This window comes from Halictus rubicundus, chromosome 1 (genome assembly GCF_050948215.1).
Source record: "Halictus rubicundus isolate RS-2024b chromosome 1, iyHalRubi1_principal, whole genome shotgun sequence".
In the NCBI taxonomy this organism is placed as follows: domain Eukaryota; kingdom Metazoa; phylum Arthropoda; class Insecta; order Hymenoptera; family Halictidae; genus Halictus; species Halictus rubicundus.
Window position 1 is genome coordinate 21,990,098 of NC_135149.1, and position 23,731 is coordinate 22,013,828.

The following is a 23,731-nucleotide window of genomic DNA, read 5'->3' on the forward strand; positions in this document are numbered from 1 at the left end:
CGGGTTTGATAAGGCACGATAAGCGGAGATCCCTGATCAACAACACCTACAGTCTCGATTGCCAATTGAATGGCCCAGATCTACTGGTTGTTGCTATTTGAGAGACACTGACGATCGACGAACATCGGAATCGTTTTTTTTTTTTTTTTCGGAGATCGAATCCCTGTGTGAGAGAGAAAGAGAGAGGGAGAGAGAACTGCAACGCGAGAATCGCCCGGAAGTTGGTCGGATATCGAAGAAAACGGAAGAATAGAGTGTCCGTGGTTGGCCTTCACCGAAGGGATCCCTTCTCCTCCCGTTGTCCCGGAGGACTTTCAGACACCGTCGGGGTGCGAAACAATCATAAGATTTGGTTTCACGGCGCAGAGCCTCGTTTTTCTTCCGGGACCGAGTTTCTGTTTCCATCGGCACCATGGAGCGAAGGATCCTGAAAATGTGGTGACGACGTGCCAGGCGAAGGCCTTCGATTACCAAGACACTATCAAGTGTGTGAGGCATAGTCGTTAGAAATAAGATAATTTCGTAAGTGTCCAGTGACACGCTGCAGAGAGCAACCCAGTCGGCAATCAAGTATTCCATACGCTCGAGGATAAAATCTAAAATTTCCGATTCAGTTCTCGAAGAATCAACCGAACTAATTTCCCCTCCCCTCCCCAGCTAAAAAGGATAATCGAGACTAGAGTTTTTGTTTTTCTAAGAAGTGAGACCAGTTACGACTTTCCAACGTCCGACGGAAGAAGATATATCATAAATCGTGCTGGAGCAAGGACCAAGGATACATTCGACAGCGGAGCAGAGGGCGGATCGTCGTCGTTTCCCGCGGCTTCGAGTATCCACGGAAATCAACAACAAGATGCGTTGCAGCCAAGGTGTGGCGATGATATTCGAGGACGCGTTCGTCGTCTTTTCGCGTTTTTTGTCCCTGAAGTCGCGGGGTTGCGCACTCTTGGAGACCCATCGGCAGCGCGAGACCACTGGCATCAAGAAATTGTACAACAGCTTCTTCGTGATGTTCTAAGGATTACTCACCCGTTCGCGAAAACGTCGCTGAATTGACGTTGTTAGTCGAGTGTGATGCACCGCGCAGTCCCGGGACCTTCAGGTGGATCCAGCAGCGGAAAACGCGGAGGCCGCGCCGAAAAAGGAGAACGTGTTGGTTAGACGCGAACCTAGAAGAAAAAATAACAATCGGTCGAGAGAAAGAGTGGAAAATAAACGAAGAAGAGAACTTGACAAAAAAAAAAAAGAAAAGAAACGAAACCTCAGTATGCAGACAAGCGATTGAAAAACGTCGGAAAGGGAAGTCAGCAAGTCTTGATGAATCCCGGAATATCATCGTGGCGAGCCGTCGATGATCGAATCAGCGCTTATCGTCTTCTCTTTCAAGCCGGCTACCAAAGCGTTCTCCGAAGATCGAACAACGGGAACGGTCCGTGACGGTGATCAGGATCGAGACACGATCGATAATATATTCGAAGAGCAGTGCGACGAGAAACGAACCCTGGTGCGTCGGGATTTAGGGCGGTTGAATGGAGCTTCAATTCATCATGGACGGCGGCGCAGATGCTTTGAACGGGACGATATGGTTTCCCAACACGCCGTCGCCCCCGTACGAGCAGCTGTCTCCAGTCCGTGCCAACAGATGCGACCCCATCGCTACTCAGCACGTAAGTCATGCTACTTCTCTCCATCTCCGATCAGCTCCTGCTGCGAAAATGCGAAGCACTGGTTAGAAAAATTGCGACGCTTCAAAAACGTCCAGCTCTCCTCAACTCCTCATCGAGTAGACTAAACTCTGATAATTGGGAAACCTCCGCCTCTTAATCCTTCGATACTGAACCTTGTTGCATGACCTAACATCTTGGTTTATCCTTTCGAAAGCTAGGAGACCAGACGCTCTAAACGAATGTTCTCGGGGCTACGCAGTTTCAGCCAGCTCGTCTTCATCGTCTCGCACATCCAATCGCCCTCGCTCGTCCTCCATTGTCTCATCCAAAGACTCCCGAAACGACTCGCAGTGGACTGGAAACTCGTTTCTTATGGCACAAATTATTTTAGCTTTATTTCAAGGTTTAAGGTTATAGTATAAAAAGGTTAAAGTAAAAAAATAAAAAAATTTTTTAAAATATAAAAAGGTAATTGATCTCGACACCAGCTAGAATGTTATGAACATTTAACAAATCGAGATGAGTACCATGTTTGAAAAATATTCAAAACAACTGAAAATTATCGCAAATGGCTAATATCTTGGCTTTCGAAGCTTCGAGGGGTTATCAGTAGTATATGAAAATTTGTTCGAGATACGAACAAAAAAAAAACGGGTTTCCAGCCCACTGTGCAACGGTCTCGGGGAACCCGCGTCCCGTGAACTGACGAGATGGTGATGGAACGTTTTGTAGGCGTCGATGGGATATCACAGTCCACAAAATTCTGTATGGCAGGACAAGTACAACTCACCGAAGAACTCGCCGGAGGACACCGTCCAGATACGTTCGAACAGCGGATCGCCGGAGCATCTCAGCCCGTCCTCCGACCATGTTCCGAATTGCCAGCAAACTAGCCTGAAACGCCGGGCCGGGGAGTCGCTGCAGCTGACAGAACTCGACAAGAAGCATCCCAGAAGAGATGGTCAGTATTCCCGTTCGCCTTCGCTGGGTTAAAGTTCACTGGGTTAGGCCGTACTAGCCGCAATGTTTGTAAATACATATGAGGAATATAGGTATCAATACTCTCGTCGTCGAATATTCGCAACACCGTCGTTGCAAACCAGCCATCGCTATCGTCGGCCTCTCGTAGATATATCGCGCAAAAGGTCGTGGACGAACGACCCCAGATACACAGTCGTAGGCGCGACGGTTTCCTCTTACCTCGATCAAGCGGCTTCTGCAACAGAACGCGGGATTGCTCCTTCGATTCGTCAGGTAGGGTTCGTTTAGGCTCGGAGCACCGGTATCTTAGGCATCGCGAAACTATCAGATGCTCAGAAACCTTTCGTTTCGAGCGGCGAATTTTTACGATAACCACAATGCAGAGACGAAGATGATCCGGTGCAACATCCTGGTAAATTATGTCCGATCACGTGTAACGGTCCACCATTTTGAGATAAAACGGAGACAGATCGAGTGAGCATATTGCAGCTGATTCTAGTGCGAAGATCTCCCCGAGACTGATCTATGAAAAGCATCGGGGCCGGTTCGATCGCGGCGTTCGACGCCTTTATGACCACGTGGCCACAAGGACTGATAACTGGCGAGTACACAGCGTATCGCGGATGAAGTCCGATCGAACTGAGAAACAGAGACAGTGAGAGAGAAAGAGAGACAGAAACGAGAGCGACGCTAGTACTTCGACCGAAAGATACTAGGCGGTGTGGTGTTGCTGCGCGTCCGCTTCGTTCTGCGGTTCCGCGATTTCCTCGGCTGAGTGGTCGAATCCCTTTCGATTTTCGCTAGTTAGATAGAATGAAGTGGTGCGAACTCGATAGCTCCAGGCTGCCGTTTCTACAGAGCCGACGATATTCACCGGTAACATCGAAGAGCAGACGCCGAGGCGCCGTCTCGGGGCTCCAGGACACAAAGTCGAGGATAGGGGCGATGCATCATCAGTTCTACATGAATTATGCCAACGCGCAAGGTGGTAGGACAAAAGAATCGCGAAGAAAATTGAGTTTTCTTATGACGAAACGGTTGCTAGGGTCTGATAGGCTTGTCGGTCGTCGTGGAATAAACGGAACTGAATGTTTTCCGCGTTCACAGGATCCGTCGGAAGTAACGGCTCGGGACAAGGCTGGTCTACACAGGTGGAGGAACTGGCGGAACACCTGGCCGCCGATTTCGATGGCTCCTTGTCGGCTCTGGCTGCGTCCGATCTCGCGACTGCCGTCGCCTCCTACAACATGAGGTAAATACTCTTTCACTGGGTCTGACACGGTCAATCTAGAACAGAGATGTTCGACTCGTGATCCTCGGGGCCACCTGGCAGGAACGGTGGCCCTAGCTCGACGGCTCCAAAGTGCAAAAACCGCTTTGATTAAAGATTAGTTCACAGGAAACGACGACGCTGTGAAAAAATGAAGAAAAGTGCTCTGGGAGCCACTGTATAATATAACCTAACACTTTCACTTTGGCCTCTAGCTCAAACTTGGAGCCAATCGATGTCACGTGGCCACAGTTGAACATCCTTGAGCTCTACATAAAAGATTATTCATTGTTACACCGCGAGAAAGTGTTGAACTTGGAATCTGTTGTTCAGATGTAAGCGATAAAGGCTCCTTGCTCTTAGGAGCGCTCCAGATCTTCCTCCGGGGCAAGGCTCCCGTGCAAAAGACGTAAAAAAAAAGGAAAACTACTGTTTATTTTGCTCTGAATCGTTATGATTTCAATAATCTCAATTTTTATAGCACCGGAGCATTGATCCAACAAACAGTCTTTATCTGTAACTAATCTAGAGTGTCCTAAGTGAGCGTGGTTTAGCTGCTGCCGATAGTAAAGCATCAGAGGAATATCACAAGGGACATTGTTTGCTAGTACATTAAATGGTTATAGCTGAGTCGATTTCAATCTTGACAAAGGAAAAGTAGTTCTCCAGGTAAAAATCTTTGCCCACGCCTACCGTAGGCGTGGCGTAACTGCTCTCGCGTTTAAAGGGCCATCGCGTCGCCCCAGGGAGCAATCTGAACCCAAGCCAGTTTCCACAATAAAGAACGTATCAAAGCAGAGATAAAGCGCGACCAGTGGTCGATCGCGAAGCAACAGAGACCGCGGCAATGGTCGTGGCCGATAAAGTAGGTTCCTCTGGTGATCCGCGTACGCGCGTGGATCGAATCCCGATTAAAACGTGGTCGGAGAGTAGTGGGAAAGGAGCGTGTGTCGAGCGAGAAATCCGGTTCAAACCAGACACAGTTGTCGGTGTTTCGTCGCTCGGATGGCTTGCACCGCGAAATCACGCCGGGCACAGACGCGTAGACGCTTGGCGAGTGTTCGCGCGTACAGACACGTGCGTTTCGATCCTGGAGCCGATCTCGTGCTATTCTCCAGGGAGTACACACTACCTGTTTCTGTATATCCGACACGTCCTCGTCGCTCGTACAATCCGGAACGTGCGCCGGTCGAATCGCGGTTAGATCGCGAAACGTTCACTCGATCATCAATCCCTCCCATCGTTCTCTCCTAATCTTCTTAAATGCATCCGAAGGACTCCGCGCGGTCTGCAGTTGGCATCAGCGAGTTTTATACCCTCTTCTACACGTGCTCCGAATGGGGCCTCTTGTCGAGCGTTCCGCTCGACCACGTTGATCCTTATCGCGCCGATTTTTCGCGGCTTTCGCCCTCGGCCACTGTCCCCAGTGATAACATAGTCGAGCATAGCTCAACAGGTCCCCCGAAACCGTTTCTCGACCCAGAAAATCGGGGTTAGAATCGCTGGGTCGTTACAATAGAGCGCCACTTTGCTGGATAACGACACAGCAATCGCACGTGAGAACCCGAACCGCGAGCTAACTCGGGCTTGCTCGGGCTCGCCGGGATCAGCTGACATTCGGCAACCACGTGGTACAGCCCCCGAGTTCGTCTCGATAGACGCTCGTTCATGAATGAAAAGAATCGGGAGACACGCGGATCGCTAAGCGGACCCATCAGGGTCCGAACCCAGAAGCCGTTCCCCAGCGTGGAACCAGTTATTCTGGGCGTTTTGAGTCCGCTGCGGTGAATCACTTTCCACTTTCTCGCCGTAATCCTATTTAGAAGCTCCGCGAGCCTTCCGGCCGAGCACGTGCGCGAACACCCGGTGAAATTCGAACGGAACGGTATTTTCGTAGCCGGTTAGAATTCTAGTGTCAGTGCCGCCGCAATTCGATCGGTCCGTGGACGAACAACCGGCAAACATGCACCAATATCTGAAAAGTAGGTGAGTGGATGAATTTGGATAGACTAGGAGAGACATTAACAAATCGTGGGAAAATCCGGGAAGGAAATTTGGACAGCGTGTTATCGCGACGCGCTCCCAGTGCAGCTGATACCGGCTTCCTGCACCGGTGAACCGGTGCGGTCTGGTTTCGGTTGACCTTAGCGACTCAATCGTTATCAAAGCGGTTCTCAAGCTGTTCTCCCTTCCCCAGTTCGGTCTCGACAATCGGATAATCGTATCGCCATCGATAAGCCAGTACGCGAGTTACCTGCTCGATCCGATCGTTTCGCGTTCCCCTGATTTCCCGCCGTTTCGAGCGACCTTCGACCGAGTTTTCGTCACTGCGAACAAGGAAATCTCCGATAACTTTTTTTCCCCGGTGGTTTACGTAAAATACGGTTTATGTAAGCGGTAACCTTATTTCTGGTTCACGCTGGTTTTTATGCCGAGCTCTATCTCTGAATCACGAGAAGCGTTTGTTTTACACAACGCTCGCTACATGTTGATCGCCAACAAAAAGATGCCGAATCGAAAACGCGGTTATCACTCGTTCGCACAAAAGTTCAAAGGTGTCTGACGGTGATCGCCACCGTTCCGATTCAGATTTTTAATGCGATGTCGACGAACGGAAACCTACTCACGTTCACGGGTGCTCCGAATAGATTATGCTCGATCGTTTCTCGGCCTGCTTGCGTCACGGCACCCTGATCAATAAACGGCGATAACAAAAACCGGAATCTATCGGTTATTATCGGTCGCGACGCATACTTCGATCGGAGACCGAAATCCTCTGCGATCGAGTGCTCCGTGATCGAACGATCACGAGCCGGGGCCTTTAAAAACTCGTTGCTTTGGTGGAAAAACAAACTTGGAGCATGATCAACACTCCGAGCGGTAAACGATCCACCAGATGCGAGAAGATTGCCAAGTTTCGCAGCTGTGTACATTCTGAACGTGGAACAATGTCGGCTATCAACATTCTATTGTTCATACGTGTTCAAACATTCTCTCTGTTATGTTTCCTGCTGGTTTGCTCTTTCTGACTCATATTTTACGGGTGCATCAGATTGGCTGTACTAAGCTCAATTTTTATTTTCTCTGTGTAGAAAAATTTGAGGATATTGTCGAAAGATGTATCAAAGTGTACGACAAAGTCCGATAACGATAGGTTTCGTAGTTTCACAGTAAAAAAATCTTAAAGTAACCGTACAAGGCTCGGTGTCACAACGCTTATTTGATAGGTGTTTGAATCCCTCGCAGGAAACTCAATTTTGATTTTCAGTCGACCAAAAAATTTGAGAATATCGTCGAAAGATCAATCAAAATGTGCACCGAAGTATGATACTGAAAGGTTCGGTAGTGTCCCAGTAAAAAAATCCCAAAGTCGCATGTTAGACTAGAATGTCCACTCGAGTAGAGATGAAAAATAGTAGATCAGATACAGGAGTGAGTGGGCGAAGTAAATTAGTATGTGGGTGAAATTATATAGAAAGTAGGGCTCTTACTATCCGGATTGAGATCCGGATCCGAATATCCGGATTGAAGCGCATTTTATCAATAAAACTAGGATACATGAAAATTTTGGTTTATAATAGCAAATAAAAATAGTACAATGGTAAATAAAATATTATTATGTTCCACGTATTATTCGCGTAACGTTTCAGTAATTTAATTTGAGTTTTCCACGTTTAATTCTCTGCTCCCAAAAATGGAGAGCTTTATATTTAATGAAAGCTTCGGTTCCTTCGATATTCGGATCCGGACCACGGGTACTCGGATATCGTCGCAATAGTAAGTGCCCTAATAGAAAGTATCATTTACTTGCAGCGAAGCCCTGCTCGCCCTGCCATCGCTGACGGTGTTCAAGCAGGAAGCACCATCCCCGGAGAACCAGCAAAATTCCAAGTAAGTACTACAGAGTCTGCGAGAAAACTGTTCGTGATTTCCAGCGCGCACTATACGCTGCCTACCTCTGCCTGCTCGTTTCGTAATCTCCTGACTGCGGAACTTTATGCAAATTTACATTCTCGATAAACAAACCTTAATTACTCGGAGTTCAATGCAGGTTAATCTATTGGAACGATTAACGAAGAAAATACGTTCGCTCGATCTTGTGAAACTGGGACTAAAAGCAGCTGTTACCTGGAACAATCAAGAAAAAAAAAACTACAGCTTCGTTTAGTATCGTACTAGGACCTGTCCAAAACTCTGTATACATTTTCTGAGGTACCTTTAAGCATATAAACTAGGACTAAATAACCCAAATGCAATTACCGTATAATACAGTAGCGAAAGCTAGTGTACCAAGCGTACCACTTAAGTGTCCATCTACATAAAGCAGAATACAACACAACACTGTCTTAGATTTTACTCGTTGGAAGAGTCAGCGAAGGAAACGCAATCTCATTTAATTTCTTAAACGTTTTATGCTAAGTTGGAGAGGTTTATACGGCAAAAGGGACAAAGTTCCGCAGTCCACGAGCGCGTAGAGATGTCCTGCATCCTTTCCCTCGCCTGTGATCTCACATCCATCCGCGAACAAGGTTTCGCGTCGACGTCGACGTCGTGAATCGGCCGACAGAGAGACGAACAGTCAGTCGTGATTTATTGGCGCCCCGATTAACGCGTTGTCGACGGCCGAGCGAAAAATCAGTGTCGTTGCGAAGGAAGAAGAGAAAATCGACAGCGGAATTTGCCAGGAGTGTCCCCCGCAGAGACTCAGGCTCGATAAACACGTTATCTCGACGGCTCCTCGCGGAACTATCTGTTGAATGGCACGCAGGTCAGACCTTTACTCTAACGAGGATTCACCGCGGTTATCTGGTCGCGTCATTCTGTCACCGTTGTACACCAGTCTGTCCTCCGGCAAAGCGAAGAACGTAATTCCCTACAAAGACTCACTGACAGTCGACGCAACTCTTCGGACGTTCGCAGTATTCGCTTATCGCACGGTCTCGCGCGAATTCAACATCGATAGCGACTGGAAACTGTTTCCTCCGTGCTATTCAGGGTTAGAAAGAATTCTCGAGGGGCACCGTAGGGCCAAGAGGGGACTCTTATTTGCTTGGACGCAACTGTTGCGAAAATTCTAATCGCTTCGGTCGATATAAATTCCGCGAGTCTTCCTTCGGTACTCACTGTACAGTCCCGCGAATTCGATATAGATAGCGACAGAAGATTTTTCCGTGCTGCGTGGAATTGAAAGGGAGATCCAAGAAACACCATAGGCTGTTACAAAGGGAACTCGTTTTTCCTTGGTCCCGTAATTGTTTCAATACAAATTTCCGCGAGTCCTCTTTCTGGTAGTCTTTGTAAGTTCGTATAGTAGAGTGTTCAGAGTGGGCGTGGCTTGGTCGCTCCGGTCGCGCCGATGCCAGGACAGTGCCCCAGAGGGCCAACGTGAAAAGCGACGCGGGTAATGGGTAAATTGTTGTTCAGAAATTGCCGCCAATTAGGAACGTAATACGCGAAACCCACGCGCAGCTTTGCGTTTACCGTTTCGAGGAATCGGTGAAACTTCTCGAGAAGTTCGTCCGCGGCGTCGATCGATCGCTACTCGATCCTTTATTATCGAGAGCACGTTGAACCTGCGATGAGAACTCCTCCGGATCTAATTTTCCCGCCTTCGACGTTCTTTAATTCGTAGTGAGTGGATTAGTGACGAAAACATCGCCTAAGCGTAACACAAGTAGAATAGAGTTTGTTAAACGATATCTGACAAGTATATTTTATCTGAAATGATAAAATTTTAAAGGGTGTCTTTTAACACCTTCGGTAGAAATGATGTTAAATATTGTTGGAGAGACTATATCCTACACGAATTACGTTAAAATCGGCATGTTACGTTCATGCGATGGTCGGAACCCTGTAAATCGTGCGACTAATCGGTTCGGTTGCATGTTTGTTTCAGTTTGAACCACGTTTCGCAAAGAACAATCAATTCGGCGCCAGCGAACAATGCGACCGGCCCTGTCGACGCCGACAGCAACAACAACGGGCAGACTACAGCCAGCCTCCACCAGCTGTTGTACTCTCCCAACGAGGAATACCCTCCGACATCGTCTTCGGGCAACCATGTGTCTTCCTCTCAGCACGTCAACGAGCTCAACGAGGACTGCCGGTAAGTCGTTGCGAAAATTCATTGCAATAGATAAAATGGTGTCACACCTAGAAGCTAGAATCCTGCGTAAAATACAATTGCTGATGATAGCACGTTGGTTCCCAGTTTCCAGTATGTCCTGGCGGCGGCGACCAGCATCGCGACCAAGGTCAACGAGGAGACGCTCACCTATCTGAACCAAGGCCAGTCGTACGAGATCAAGCTGAAGAAGCTGGGCGATCTGTCCGCCTACCGGGGGAAGATCCTGAAGGTACTTGGTCACTTATCCATCCGTTCGCGAGACTCGGTCAGGAAGCGCTCAGTGTTTGGGTAGCGACATCTTAAAAACGTGCTGGTCTCTCACGACGGCACCTAGCGAGCTCACGCCTGGCCTCCGACAGAGTTCTAACTTGCGAGACTTAGAAGGGATCATGTAGCTGTCGAGAGAGGCGCGAGGTCGCAGGTCCCCAACATTCGCAAGATGTGGATCACCCAAACGGTGCTACAACGTCTCTCTGAAGGGCCATCCGACCTTCCTGTTTCAGTCGACGATCCGCATATGCTTCCACGAGAGGCGGTTGCAGTACACGGAACGGGAGCAGATGATAGCCTGGCAGCGTGCTAGACCCGGCGAGCGGCTGCTGGAGGTCGACGTCCCTCTCAGCTACGGCATGGTGGACGTGTGCCAGTCATCCCCATCCAACAACAGCGTGGAGTTCATGTGGGACCCTACCAAGGAGGTCGGCGTCTACATTAAGGTACAAAATCGGCCGATTCCTCCGAAAAGCCTACCTAAGCTCCCACAGCTATTGCTAGAGTCCTCTTCGGTTAGCTCCTCCGAAAAACCCTCCTTTCTCAGCTCCCACAGCTATTGCTAGAGTCCTCTTCGGTTAAATTCCTCCGAGAAGCTATTCTTCATAGCCCTCGCAGCTATTGCTAGAGTCCCCTTCCACCTCCAGGACCTATAACCTGACACTGCCTAATCCAATCTGCTTCACTTAAGCTGTGCACCGTTCTCCTCGCAGGTGAATTGCATCAGCACCGAGTTCACGCCAAAGAAGCACGGCGGAGAGAAAGGCGTGCCATTCCGAATCCAAGTGGAGACTCGCCTGCCAGGTGGACCCCGTCTGCACGCAGCTTCCTGTCAGGTGAAGGTGTTCAAGCTTAAGGGAGCCGACCGCAAGCACAAACAGGACCGAGACAAAATTCTACGGCGACCGCCGCACGAGCAGGACAAGTACCAGCCGAGCTACGACTGCACGGTCCTCTCCGACGTAAGTGGTACCCTGGGAATCAATTACAACGGTTGATTAACGAAGATCCTCCCGAATATGATTACAGATTTCTCTAGAGTCTTTATCGCCGTCCAATTTGATCACGCAGAACGGAGGCAGCCCTTACACTCCGACCGAGGCAATGTGAGTACCATTATTACTCTCTTTATCTTTGATTAACAGAAGATACTTGTCATCGGCGTGAATCAATAGTAGTTGTATCAGGGATTCTTCTGTCTCGATCTGTACGTAATGCGGCAAGGAGTTGATTGATAATTTTCTGTAATTACTAGAGTTCTTGTATAATCGTTGTACCATAACGCGACTAGTGGCATTGCAAACTTATTTGCGAGAAACAGTAACTTTAGCTGACTCTTTTCCGGCAGATTTTCATTTACAATTCAATTTGCACTGTCTTTCCTCCGATGCGACGCTATTAATAGTAACGGCTACGAGCGACCAATGAGAAATCGCGTGTCCTTCGTGTTGCAGCGAAAAAGAGGCGAGAGAGATTCTGAAGCGATCGAAGTACCATTGATTCCCTTTCGTGACTGTAGCCACGCCTCCTCTTTGCGTTTAACACAGTTTAGCCCCCACTGCTTGCTATTTTGCGGAATTCTGCGTTCCACCAATTAACCCTGCTGCTCTCGACGAGATAAAATTTTCAGAATAGAGCCTGTGTATCTGCCCGAAGAGTACATTGATTTAAGTGCCATTTTGGGCTTGTACAGAGCCACGCCCCCACTTGCGCTTGAAGCATCCTGTTAAGTACGCTTTAATCCCCTCCCTGTGCGCTTAATTTGCTGGAATTCAGTCTCCGCGCAATTTACGCTGTTCTCAAGAAGGTATTTTGCGCACTCGGTAAAGTCCGTGTTTACCCGAAAAATTCGAAAGGCTACGTTAAGCGTATTTAGTTTAGCCCCCTCCGCTTGCCACAATACAGTCTCCCCCAATTTAATCCTACCGCTCCCAAGAGAACGAGATTTCGTAGACCGTAGAGCAAAACAGGACCTAAAAGACGAAGTGCAGGCACAAGCACTGACCGTGCCAATCAGCAAAAATGTCGGTAGGCGCCGGCCAGGTGCGACACAAAGTATAAAAAGCGTCGATGAGCGGGGTCCGCGAATAAAATCGCAGGGATCCGGTGCATCTCGTGTGCGCACCAACTTTAGACATAGGAGTCGCGTAGCCAAGGCGGTCTAGAGTGCATGATGCAGAAATGCAGTTGCTGCGTTGCCGCGTCTCACCTTGGATCGGTGTGCGTGGTAGGGAGAATCGCACGGATGAATCGTGGCTCGAGAGCGAGAGGGGGAGAGAGAAAGAGAGAGAGAAAACGGAGAGGTGGAAACGATCCGCGAAGCAGAGACGGTGGTGGCGGTAAAGAAGGAGCGTTCTGGCGATGGTAATGGCAATGGACGATACTGGTCGGCTCTCCCGGGTGTACAGAAGGTTGTGGGAGGAGGAGAAGGAAAGGGGGGAAACGATGCCGACGGGAGTCGCGAAACTGGCTCGAACTGGCACAAGCCGGCGTCTGGTAGAGCCGACAACGATGCGCACCGTGATCGGGAGAGAGCGAGAAAGATAGAGAGAGAGAGAGAGACAGAGAGAGAGAGAAAGAGAGCCACGACGACAAATAAATTGAGAACGGCGCACGATACACGCGTCGCCGCGCAGCCGCTTCGGTGTTCTCTCTGAATTCTCGTTGAATCGTGCGAGGCGTTTGCATCACCGTGTACTACCTTGTGTTGTTGTTGTTCGTCTTTCCGCGATAAATACCGGTGTCTTAAAGCGAGATTCGTTTCTCCCGGTTCCTCCATTCTCCTGTGTTTCTCTCTCTCTCTCTTTCTCTCCCACCTCGCGATCGAGGGACGGGCCCCGCGGAGAAGCCGCGTCGCCGCACAGTGATCCACACGATAGTCCGCGGAAAACGGTACCCAGTGATCGTCGCAGACATGATCTACCGCTGAAGAAGCCACGCATATTTAGACACAGACCGGTGACCGACGACTGCTCCCCACGGTGAGACAAGTCCTCCTACGAGACAACGGATCTACCGAGATCTCGATCTATACGTGGTCGCCGTCAACCAGCGACCTCGAGTCACTTCTGCTTTAGCCAAGCGACGACAACAACAAACCAGTGTCGAGAGCACAACAACGGCGAAGAGAGCGAGCGAACGTCAAACAATTCGTCCCACGTGTGCGACTGGTCGCGGCGGATTCTCTCGTGCACGATGCACGGAAATGAGTGCAACGCCTACGGTACGGTTCACGCTTGGTGAAATAACACGATTTGGTCCGTGGCCATCGACGGGTAGACGAGCGTCGTCGAGGGGAAGAAACTGATCGCGCTGCATCGGCCGTGAATTTAAATATAAATCGTCCGCGGAATCCGGAACGTCGTTTACCCCGGACACAGATAGATTGAAAAACTGACTGAAACAGAGAGACAGGGAGAGGAATAGTTAGACTGGTGTGCTGCGCGAAAGAGAGAGAGAGTACATCATTCACTGTCGCGCGTGCGAAAGAGAGAAATCGTAGACGATCGAGGGCATCGATCTCGTTCCGCGAAACACGGAGATTCACCTAGAAGATAAGAGGAGGGACCCGCACTTTGGACCTTGCGCGTGTGATGTATCGGCGATAATTTTCGGGGCGAAGCTGTCGTCGAAAGGCCGGTTTGCACGGAGATCGCGCAACAAATTGCAATCGCTGTCGCCCGGTTAAGAGCCGGAAACCGTGAACACGGGACTAACTGAAGGGACACTGTCGTTGTCGTCGTCGTCGTCGTTGTCGTCGTCGTTGTCGTAGTGATCGAGATCGAGCTTTGTCGAGTCGAGAGTGAAGCGCCCGCACGCCGTTGGAATGCCCTCGTCCGGCGTAGAAACTCGATTTCCGGCTGTTCGTCCGCAATCCCCTCGCCTCACTTCGAGCATCCTCGATCTCGAGCCGCAATCGCAGCAGGACGAACAGCAAGAGCAGCGCGTGCTCGCGCGCGAGTTCCTGGCCAGCCGGGTGCTCCTGTCGCGGCAGGATCACTTCATCAGATGACGAGCAGCCTGGCCGCCGGAAAGCTGATGCCAGGGCGGTTCGACTCAGCCTTGAACTGAACGTCTTCCCAGAGGAACACTTCCGGTCCCGTTACCTCTGTCTGTCTGTAACACGCGTCAGGCACGGAACCCAGACTCGACTGGCCGGTCGATCTCGGTCGACGACGTAACGCGATATTTATCGGGGGAAAGTAAACCGATTTGCTAGTAGACGTCGCGGCGGGAATTTTTCTGTTCTCAGGTCTGCCCGAGCCGCGAGACCTTTGGCTGGCTTCGTTTTCAATTAGCGACACGCCAAGCGAGAGAGGAATATGCACTCGAGCGAACGTTGAGTACGAACGCCTTCTCGGCCGTTGCACCAGCTCTCCGCATTCCGATCGGGATCCGTTTCGCGCAAATGTCAGATCGCCGCGTCGAGTTCGGCGGAAGCTCGACCAGGAAAAGGAACAGAGCATGAAACACGGAGCAGGAAAGTGATCGATAAGAGAAGATAAGGCTCGCACGGTGGAAAGGTCGGGGTGCTCGTTATCGTTCGGAGGATCGGACACACACACGGTCTCTCTTTCTTTTTGAAATTTGCCGCGGCAATTGCGAAGACGCGGCGCCGACCGCGAGACTGGAGATATCCGGATTGGGGCGGTCGCGAGTAGGTACCAATAGCGATCCGATTCAGACCGATTGTATCCGCCATCGACCTTCTGGCTGGTGTATCGACGCTTTCGAGGGAGATCGTTGCTCGTAGCGTAGTCGGTGATCGGGTACAACGTTGTTCGCGTGGTCTTTGAAATTCGAGGTCGGGACTCTCCGGTCCGTGGAATCGGTGTTCGAGATGTGGTATCCGCATGGTTGACAGAAAGAGAGGGTCGACGGGGGAAAAGATCAACTGCGAAAACAGAACTCGTACGAATGGATGGAAAGGCTATCAGGGACTGCTCGAGCGTTCGCACAGCCGGATTGGCTGGGTTCATGAAAGAGAGAGTGAGGAGACGGAAGAAAGGCTTCGAGGAAGACGTGTGTTCCCGAACGAGATAGGAAGAGAGGTGAATCGGGATTGAACGGTGACAGATCGATCATTTATTTGGGTAACGTAGATGGAATTCAAGCGACGCGCGCTCGAGATGCCAAAGAGCTGTCCCATTTGGAATTTGAAGAGCTGCTGGGCCATTCGATCCACGGCCGAGTATCGCGGCAATGTCTCCGCGTACCTTCTGGAGCACGAGGTAACGGTCACCGGCGGGCCCCAGCAAGTGGAAGTGGTGGCTAAGTTTATTCATTCTATTTCGGAATCCAGAGCGAGACGGGGCAATCTCGTGCGCGGCGGATTAGTCAGCGTCACAATAAGAAAAGCCCGCGACAACAGGAGGATCGGCGACAGGCGGATCTCCAAACTGATTTTCCGGCCGAAGCGACGATCCATGTAAGAGATCGCTAAATCGCGTTTGTTCGCTCGCTCGCGTACACGCCGCGAGAGAGACCTCGCGTGCTTATGTAACCCTCCAATAAGTTGGACGGCTCTAAGGTCAACGACTAAACGGCATTGTTCGCTCGTTCGCGGCACCCGCTCATTACGCGTTGCCAGGACCTGCTATAGCCGCGATTAAATAGCTGATACAACGTTTCACTCCAGCTACCATCATCCTGTAGGCTGAAGTGTTAGCTATTAGACTAACTTCATCGTGTCCTGTTAATTGCGCGAAGTCAGGACCTTCTATTATGCAATTGCGATCAAAACAGCTGAGACAACGTGCTGCTCTAACTAGAACCATCCTGTAGGCTAAAGTGTCGGTTATTAGCTGGATCACTATACTTTAGACTATTCTGTAGGCTGAAGTTTCAATTATCAGGAGACTACGGGTTTTACGCATTTATTTCACTTAAAAATATTTATAGAGTTTTGACACGTGGACCGCCACGCTTATTCTATACGTTTCACACAAGTTTCGTTTATTGTATTCGTAGGAGCGATCAGCGTTCTTAATAACAATGGTTGGTTACTTGATAATGAACTTCTCACCCTACGTCATATTCTAGTCAATCTCTGTATTGATAGATTGATATTCAGTGGCGTTAACTTGATGCCAATCATTTTTAAGTGATTCCATAGTGCCACCACTGTGGCGTTCAACGAGTTAAAAACACCGTTGCATTCTTTCCAACTTAAAATTATTAAGAAGAGAGATCGCCGTCTGTATAGTGATTTTATTTTGTATAAAAATTCGCAGTCCGGTTGTTAGTCGTCACGCCCAAGAACCGTTAATTACGGTTCTACGGGAGCTTCTGCAGCCAAGATGCTGAAACCACATTGTGCTCTAGATTTTTCCACCGAAGCGTCCAGTATACCTAAAGTGCCAGCTATTAGCCGGATCGCTTTTATCGCGTCCCAGAGCCGTTAATTCGCGCGGGCATCAATTTCGCGAGGCGTCTGCCCTACAATGCGACTGGTTAACGAATGCAGAAATGCTCCCCGAGCGTTAAACTCGTTTATTAAAGTTTCACGAGGTCACGAGACCGGTTGCCGGTCTCGGATCAAAGGGATGATAATTGAACGTAGGAGACCAAGGAGTGTATCGAGTTGGACGTGTCACTTAAAAACTGCTGTGTTCTTGTAGATCGCCGCAATCACGATCGACCATAAGCGGCAACACCTCGCCGGTGGTCGCACCGTTGGCGCTGTCGGTTACCAATTCTGGTATCGTCCCATTAGTTCCGGTTTCGGAAGCCGTCAAAGAGAACGTGGGAACTGCACCGGCTCTGCCATCGCCTGCGGCCATACTACCGGACCAATCCTGCATCGAAAGCGAAGTTAGTTCTGTTACGATGAACCTTGGACATCCATCCAGACACTGCACTATTACTCTCGCTCATAATACTTGGCAATCCCGCTCGACGTTCATGTTTCATCTTCTCCGTAAAATCCTAAGCTAATCTGTGTCTAATCTGTCTCTTCAAATCGTTCAAAATTCCTAGTCGTACCTTCTCAAGGCCAGAGATTCGTCTCCTACTTGACTCGTGACTACCTAGCAATTTGTGATACTCTGTCAGGAATCCCACAGAACCACCCAATCTTCAATTCGTGTCTCGTGTTGTCCCTGTGATACTACTTTTCACCACCTTTTTCACCACCTTGCTACGAGATTCCTGGCTGATCCTCCTTATCACGTTCGCTCCTTTTCTCGTGAAAATATCTCTTCAACGTTTTACCTCAAGATTCACCTCTCGCTATTCTAATACTCTAACAAGAATCCTGCTGGACCAGCATTCCAGTTTGTTCCGTATCCTGTGGTAATCTACGATCTATCTCTTCAAGACTTCGTCTCACCTTCCCTAAGGCTTAAGATCCCAGATCTTGGTGAACTCAGTTGAATAACGCGACTGGTCTGATTGCACAGGGATCACCATGCGTGGCCCAACTATCGCCGGACGCCAACGCCGCTCAGATGAGCACGTGGCTTCGCGCCGGTCGTTTCGGTGCCTTCGAGTCGACGTTCGCGAGCTTCTCGGCCGCGGACATCTTGCGACTCTCCAGGGACGATCTGATCCAGATTTGCGGCCTGGTTGACGGGATCCGATTGTACAACGCGTTGCACTCGAAAGCTCCCGGGCCGAAATTGACCCTGTACTTCGCGCTGGAAGACAACGGGTCGCTCTGGAGAGTCGCTTACCTGGACAGTCTGACCAGCAGCGCGCTGATGAACAAGCTGCTGAACACACTGAACTTGCCGCACGAACGACTGCACTCTGTGCTCTTCCTTGGCCCCCAGGGCATCCACGTGCTGGTCACCGACGAGCTCGTTGCGAACATGAAAGACGAGAGCATGTACTTCGTCGAGACTATTAAAGGTAAGGTTGTTCGCGAATCGATCGTTCAGAGGAACCTGCAGAACAGGCACCTATCCGATTTCGATGATATTCCGATGTGTTGTAAATCTCAACGTATCGGACAACGAAAAAGATGTTCAAAGTATCGATTTCTACAACATATCCAAAAATCATCGAAATCGAAGGATAACTGTCCCGTAGGTTCGATGAAACTATTGCAAAGAAACCAAAAACCGATAACAAACTCGCTTCTCTGTTGCAGATAACGCGAGCGAGCGCTACAAGCTATTGCTAAAGCCCTCGTCGCGTTCCTAAACGCGAGGCGCGTCGAATCGATCACGAAATTGGGTTGCAGAATTCTCCGACGAGTCTCACATTGCCAAACTTGTATCTGTGATTCGGAAAGAAACGAATGAAATCCGATCCAACAGGGAAATGCGTCGAGTAAGCGCACTGAGATCTACTGGAGCGCATTTCCCGGATCGGTTGTGCACTTTTTCGCTCGACGAGTAGTTGTTCGATGGGAAACGTGCAAATTTTACTCCTATGTTTAATACTCACTGCAAGCTTTCGATGTGGTCGCGTTTCGACGTTTCGTCGTACGTGAACGAACGCGTTGCAGAGGAATACGTATTCTATTATTGTATTACATATACGTTTTATATGTATTACTTTCCACTAAACTCGGATTACTTTCTTTCGTAGGGTGTAAGCGAATCTTTAGGTTGAAAGGTGTGTAGGAAATATTTATACGTCGCAGCGAGGACCGCGATTACTCAACTCTTGTGCCACATAGCGACTCTGCGAGCCTAGTTTACGAACTATTGTTGTTGTTACTATTATTCACCGCCACCGTGTCCCGGTTGCTACTGGTTTACGTTTCGTCGGCCGAGGACCGTGCCGGTGAATACGATCTCCGTTTACACAAAGTGTAATATTCGTTGTTTCTACAGATTATAAACGACGTTACGTGTAAGTCCAGTGGCGAGGGAATCGCACCTGCGAGAAGCATGATTGAACGAATCGTATAGCCGAAGAGCATTCGATGTTTAGGACAGAACGATCGTAGGGAAACCGCAAGTGCCTTACTTTCCTTCCGTTCGATGGAGAATCAATCGTTAGAAGTTTATTTTATTAACCGCTTGACAATTATCTAGGGACATTGTTAGAACGATGGTCGAGAAGAAAGGAAGGGAACCTGTCTCCCGGTTTATTCTGTTCCGTAGTACAAATCGCGAGGGTGACGAAAATCATCCTCGAGTGCGAGGGTTCTGGGAAAAAAATCGTACGAAGTATTATAAATCTATTTACCAAATGCTAAGTCGTAAGTTAGGGATGGCCGGTTTACCTGCGCGACGGCTGATCGTTTTCCTACTCTCGAACGAGAAACACGATCCTGCGTAATCGCTCGCATCACGATCAGCTGTGATTCCTTGCGCGCCATGTTCCCGGGAGCCGTCCAATGTATTTTAATCGATCCATCGACAAACGGAAGTTCAAACCGTGTAACGGTGAACTGCATGCTGTATATTTCATTAGAAACTTCTGCGTATGCCGTGTACGTCACAAAGCGGCACAATAAATATTGCTCCGGTGCCAAGCGGCGCGTGTCTTTTTTCAAGGAACCGACGAATAAACAGGATATTTACTCATAAATAGATTCTTTTATTTAACAAAATAGAATAAACCGTATAATAAAGTCGCGCGTCCCCGAAACAATGCGACACGCATTGCGAACGCGCGTTGCTTCGCAGATCTTGACGCCACCCGCGACAACGGCTCCGCTCTATTTCTTCTTCTTCAGCTGTTTCTGTTTCTTCTTCTCCTCCCTCTTCGCCTCTCGCTCCGACAGACACTTGAACAGCTTGTAGACGAAGAACACTGCAATTAGAAGAACAATCGAAATTGAATCATCAACCACTCCGCAACCGTTTCCGTCCGAAGCTAATTCTACAGCAGCCCGAAAACCGCACGTACCGATAACCAGAGTTATCAAGAAAACCGCGCCGAAGAAAATAGTGTACGAATGAGACTGCAGGACAGAGAGCCCCTCCTCGGCCTCAATTCTCTCCTGCACGGTCTCTTTCAGCTTTCCGAACACAGTGTCCACGAACTCCTCTTTCTCCTCCTCGCTCAACGACCTGTACCGCTCGAGGATACGAGACAACTTCTCTTTCGCTTCGTCCGACATAAGCCCGGACAACTTCTCCTCCAGACCCTCCGGGATCACGCCTTTGCTCCTCAAAATGTCCATCACACTCTCAGCCATGATCCTACCAAAGTAACAGACCTCTCGACAACGAAGACGCTCGAATACTAACGTCTCCGTCGAGCAGGTGCGAAGATGGAGATTGTTCACGGGAGTCGGTTAAGTGGACGATTAGATAACAGGTAGCAAACCGTGTCTGCCACCATATGCCAACGCCGAGGCAATTATGCAACGTTGCTGACCGGCCGAAATCGTTCGCCGACTATTTGATAAACAGAGGAACCAGGACGAAAGAGGAATTTGCCCTACATTTCGTACGCGAAGCCGTAAACGCAATTCTGTCGTCGGAACGAGGCCTACATCACCTGGCACATAACGAGAGCTATTGTTCTCGAAGCGGGGCAGGATAGTTACCGAAAATGAGAGCCACAACGCCCAACAGGGACAACAGAATCACGGTCTGCGTGGTCATGTCGTTGCCGCCGAGCGATTGCGGACTGTCCCCTCGCAGATTTCCCAGCAAATCCTGCCTGATACTGTTTTTCTCCTCCTCGGACAAGCCCGTCATCGAGTCTAGCATCTCGAGCAGCTGTTCAGGCGTCGGGAGCTGTTTGTCGAAGTCTGGGACCGCGTTAGGGGCCGCATTGTCTTCGACAGGCGCTCCCGGTGCGTCGGACGCTGCAACCTGAAGGCCGCTCGCGAGTGTCATCCACATCCTAATTAGAAACATCATTACACGGGTTCGAGAGACCGGGAAGACAAGAGCCGCGCTGCGAAACCAATGATTAGATAACGCTTTTTTTCGCACTGTCGAGCGCTTGCTGCGAGAAACGTGGCCGATTGTGTCGGGACAGAAACGATACGTTGATTTCTAAGAGACAAGATGCCTGATTGTTCGTTCTAGAATGCTCATTGTAGACTGTGGATTTTATGCGTTGAAAACAAAAACGAGTAGACGCAATTTGAAATGATAGGGAGATCAAAAGAATTTTAAAATATTCATTAACCGTGGGTGATTGGAGTCGTTGGAGAAAGAAGGAAGTTTCTACTTGGTTCATGTTGGAATTGATGCGGGCAACTTTGATTTTGCATAATGATCCGCAGTCTACTTGTTACAAGTTTACGTTTGATCTTGATATCAAGACGATGCTAGGATCTCGTTTATCTTCATTAGCTGAGACAGCAGCTGATCAAACGTTAAGTTCCTCATGGAAAATCGTGTGAAACTGCAGTTCGGATAGCAGAGTCTTAACCATCCGATACTGTCCACACGTTCTTGGAAAAAATAACGATTGAGCAACACGGCTAACAGTCCCGTACGGTCAATACAGTCGATGCACAACTTTCTTCGCGTTTGATCCCCCTGTTTGCGTGAAACGCCCCTTATCAGCCGATCTCGATATCAAGCCGCCGCTATCGCCCATATGTTTCTCTGCGAGAAGAGTAATATTGGCCAAGAAACTCGCCCAATAATGACAGTACAGTACAGTATCATTGATTTCTCCGCGCGAAGGCGTTACAACCCGGTGGCTTTTATCTAATAACGGTCCCACGTCTCGAAAACCGAGTCTCGCTCGGACGTACCTGATCGATTAGGAATAGTCGCTGGAAGACTATCGAGACTATGCACACGTCGAAAACGTTCCACTCCCGAGGAAGATGATCGATCACTGGAAAGATCACTCGTGTTTCGCGCGAAGATAAACGTCGTGCCGACACAGGGCCGCCGATTGGCCGGCTCGAAGACCAGTTCTTATCGGATTGGCTGGTGTTGCAACGTGTCGGTCCAACGTGGCCTCTTCCAACGTGTTCGGACAGCCACGAATCGCAACGGACAACATACGTTACATGACCTTTACAACGTGTAGAGAGTGAACTGCGTTAGGCAGGCGCGTTACGCATCCTCGTCGACGCACGAGGCAAACGCCACGTTACTCTAATTGCCAACTCGGCCGTGCCGAGGCGAGAAGCCTGCCTACCAGGTTCAAGAGTATTTTCATCGGACCTTGGCTCCACGGAGAATCGAATTCCTCGAGGACAGGCCGATGGAGAATAGACTGGAAAACCCGATACATCAATGAGATGATGAGGATACTACGCGTGCACTCTGATCGCTAATTCGAAGTGGATACTATGAACGGTTCAATGACCCTTCCTAGGCAGTCAATTGGCTCTGAACACTTTCACCATTTTTATGGAACGTGTACTCGAGTAATTGATCCCTACAGGTCCTATCATCCTAACGCATGACCACTCATTTACGATAGATGCTGTGGACAGTCCAGTGACTCCATTTCTCTGTTTTAACAATTAATTTCTCTGATAGGCCCCAACACCCACATCCATGCAACATGCGGATCGTGAGTCCATAAAGTCTCCGCGAGCACTTCGCTGGTAGATTTCTCAGCGCCTGAAATGAACACCCCGCCGAGCCGTTTTTTTATCATTCCACCCTAATCGAAGAAGGCTTATCAGTCAGTACCTACGAAAGTTGATCACGTGCTCAGGTGGTTGACCTGGCGAAACCTGTTGCCACCGAGAACGTGTCTCATTGAATCGCCGGTCGGTCATTTTCAGATTCTCCGTTTTTCTGAATGAAACCTGGCGGAGAGAACGGAGAGGAAGACAGCCGGTAGAGTATAGATCGCAGAAGATAGTTTAAGATCGAAAGCAGAGGATGCGACAGAGTTATCGGGTCCGAATAGGAAACCATATGTTTTAAAGATGCCATTATGCGCGTCCAGAAAGTATTGCAGCCGCGTTTTTTTTTCACGGGATGAATCTTACCGGCAAGACCGACGACGACGATCCCCGGGACCACGAAGACGACATTGTTGACGCTATACTCGAACGGGCCGTCACTGAGATCCACCATCTTCCAGCGCAAACGACTTTCAATGAATTTTAAGGACAGAGGTGCGTGTAGGAACTGACTACACTAAACAGGTGTTCACGGAAACGCCATCTATGAAACGACACGCGTCCAGAAGACCCGGTTCAGGAACCGTTAGAATCCCAAAAAAGGCATAAAAAACAGCCCTGCAGAACTGTCTTCAATTATCATATGGTAAATTTCAGTTTCTGCTAAGTATTTGCATAGTATAGTCGCGAAAAGAAAACGCAAGCTTATGGTGGGCATTTCACATCGTTCTATCATAGGGATCGAGATTTTTATATTTTTATATGGTAGTTATGGATATTTTAGGGTGTAGGGTTTATGGGTATTTTACTACAAATTCTGGTTGATCTGAATCAATTTACGAATTTAATACGAACATGGAAAAAGCATAGATGGTAGCCATTTTCGTGTTATAGGGCTGTATCGGATGTATAGATGGTATAGACTGACTCAGAGCAGAACAGAGCAGAACAAGATG

General features: G+C 49.2%; 2 protein-coding genes and 1 long non-coding RNA gene across 6 annotated transcripts; 1 reads left to right on the forward strand and 2 right to left on the reverse strand.

Moving 5' to 3' along the window:
• The first annotated feature begins 1,021 nt into the window (after positions 1–1,021).
• Gem (transcription factor CP2 like gemini) lies at positions 1,022–19,801 on the forward strand. Of its 4 annotated transcripts, none has more exons than XM_076794070.1 (12): positions 1,022–1,667; positions 2,400–2,628; positions 3,756–3,900; positions 7,732–7,809; positions 9,815–10,024; positions 10,130–10,274; positions 10,525–10,761; positions 11,029–11,277; positions 11,345–11,421; positions 16,936–17,128; positions 17,716–18,166; positions 18,408–19,801. In XM_076794070.1, exons 1-12 carry the CDS (start codon positions 1,530–1,532, stop codon positions 18,458–18,460), a joined length of 2,205 nt encoding a protein of 734 aa, XP_076650185.1. In that variant the 5' UTR covers positions 1,022–1,529; the 3' UTR covers positions 18,461–19,801. The 4 variants fall into 4 exon arrangements, with proteins under 4 accessions (XP_076650185.1, XP_076650193.1, XP_076650201.1 ...); XM_076794078.1 differs by having other exon boundaries at positions 10,549–10,761; XM_076794086.1 differs by having other exon boundaries at positions 2,442–2,628.
• On the reverse strand, positions 1,733–7,858 carry LOC143357594 (uncharacterized). The gene is made up of 4 exons (XR_013082864.1): positions 7,726–7,858; positions 2,730–2,880; positions 2,458–2,651; positions 1,733–2,022 (listed from the first exon to the last, which is right to left on the reverse strand). It is a non-coding gene; the product is annotated as an uncharacterized LOC143357594 (long non-coding RNA).
• Positions 19,790–23,229, reverse strand: LOC143355275 (uncharacterized). The gene is made up of 4 exons (XM_076790010.1): positions 23,142–23,229; positions 21,939–22,207; positions 20,769–21,039; positions 19,790–20,026 (listed from the first exon to the last, which is right to left on the reverse strand). Exons 1-4 carry the CDS (start codon positions 23,227–23,229, stop codon positions 19,932–19,934), a joined length of 723 nt encoding a protein of 240 aa, XP_076646125.1. The 3' UTR covers positions 19,790–19,931.
• Positions 23,230–23,731: the final 502 nt, after the last annotated feature.

Coding starts and splice junctions, on each gene's coding strand:
- Gem (XM_076794070.1), top strand. CDS start 1,530: ATGGAGCTTCAATTCATCATGGACGGCGGCGCAGATGCTTTGAACGGG. Junction 1,668..2,399: donor ACCCCATCGCTACTCAGCAC/GTAAGTCATGCT, acceptor AACGTTTTGTAG/GCGTCGATGGGATATCACAG. Junction 10,762..11,028: donor AGGTCGGCGTCTACATTAAG/GTACAAAATCGG, acceptor TTCTCCTCGCAG/GTGAATTGCATCAGCACCGA.
- LOC143355275 (XM_076790010.1), bottom strand. CDS start 23,229: ATGGTGGATCTCAGTGACGGCCCGTTCGAGTATAGCGTCAACAATGTC. Junction 22,208..23,141: donor CGTCGTCGTCGGTCTTGCCG/GTAAGATTCATC, acceptor CACGTTGTAAAG/GTCATGTAACGTATGTTGTC. Junction 20,027..20,768: donor CGTTGTGGCTCTCATTTTCG/GTAACTATCCTG, acceptor TTCTAATTGCAG/TGTTCTTCGTCTACAAGCTG.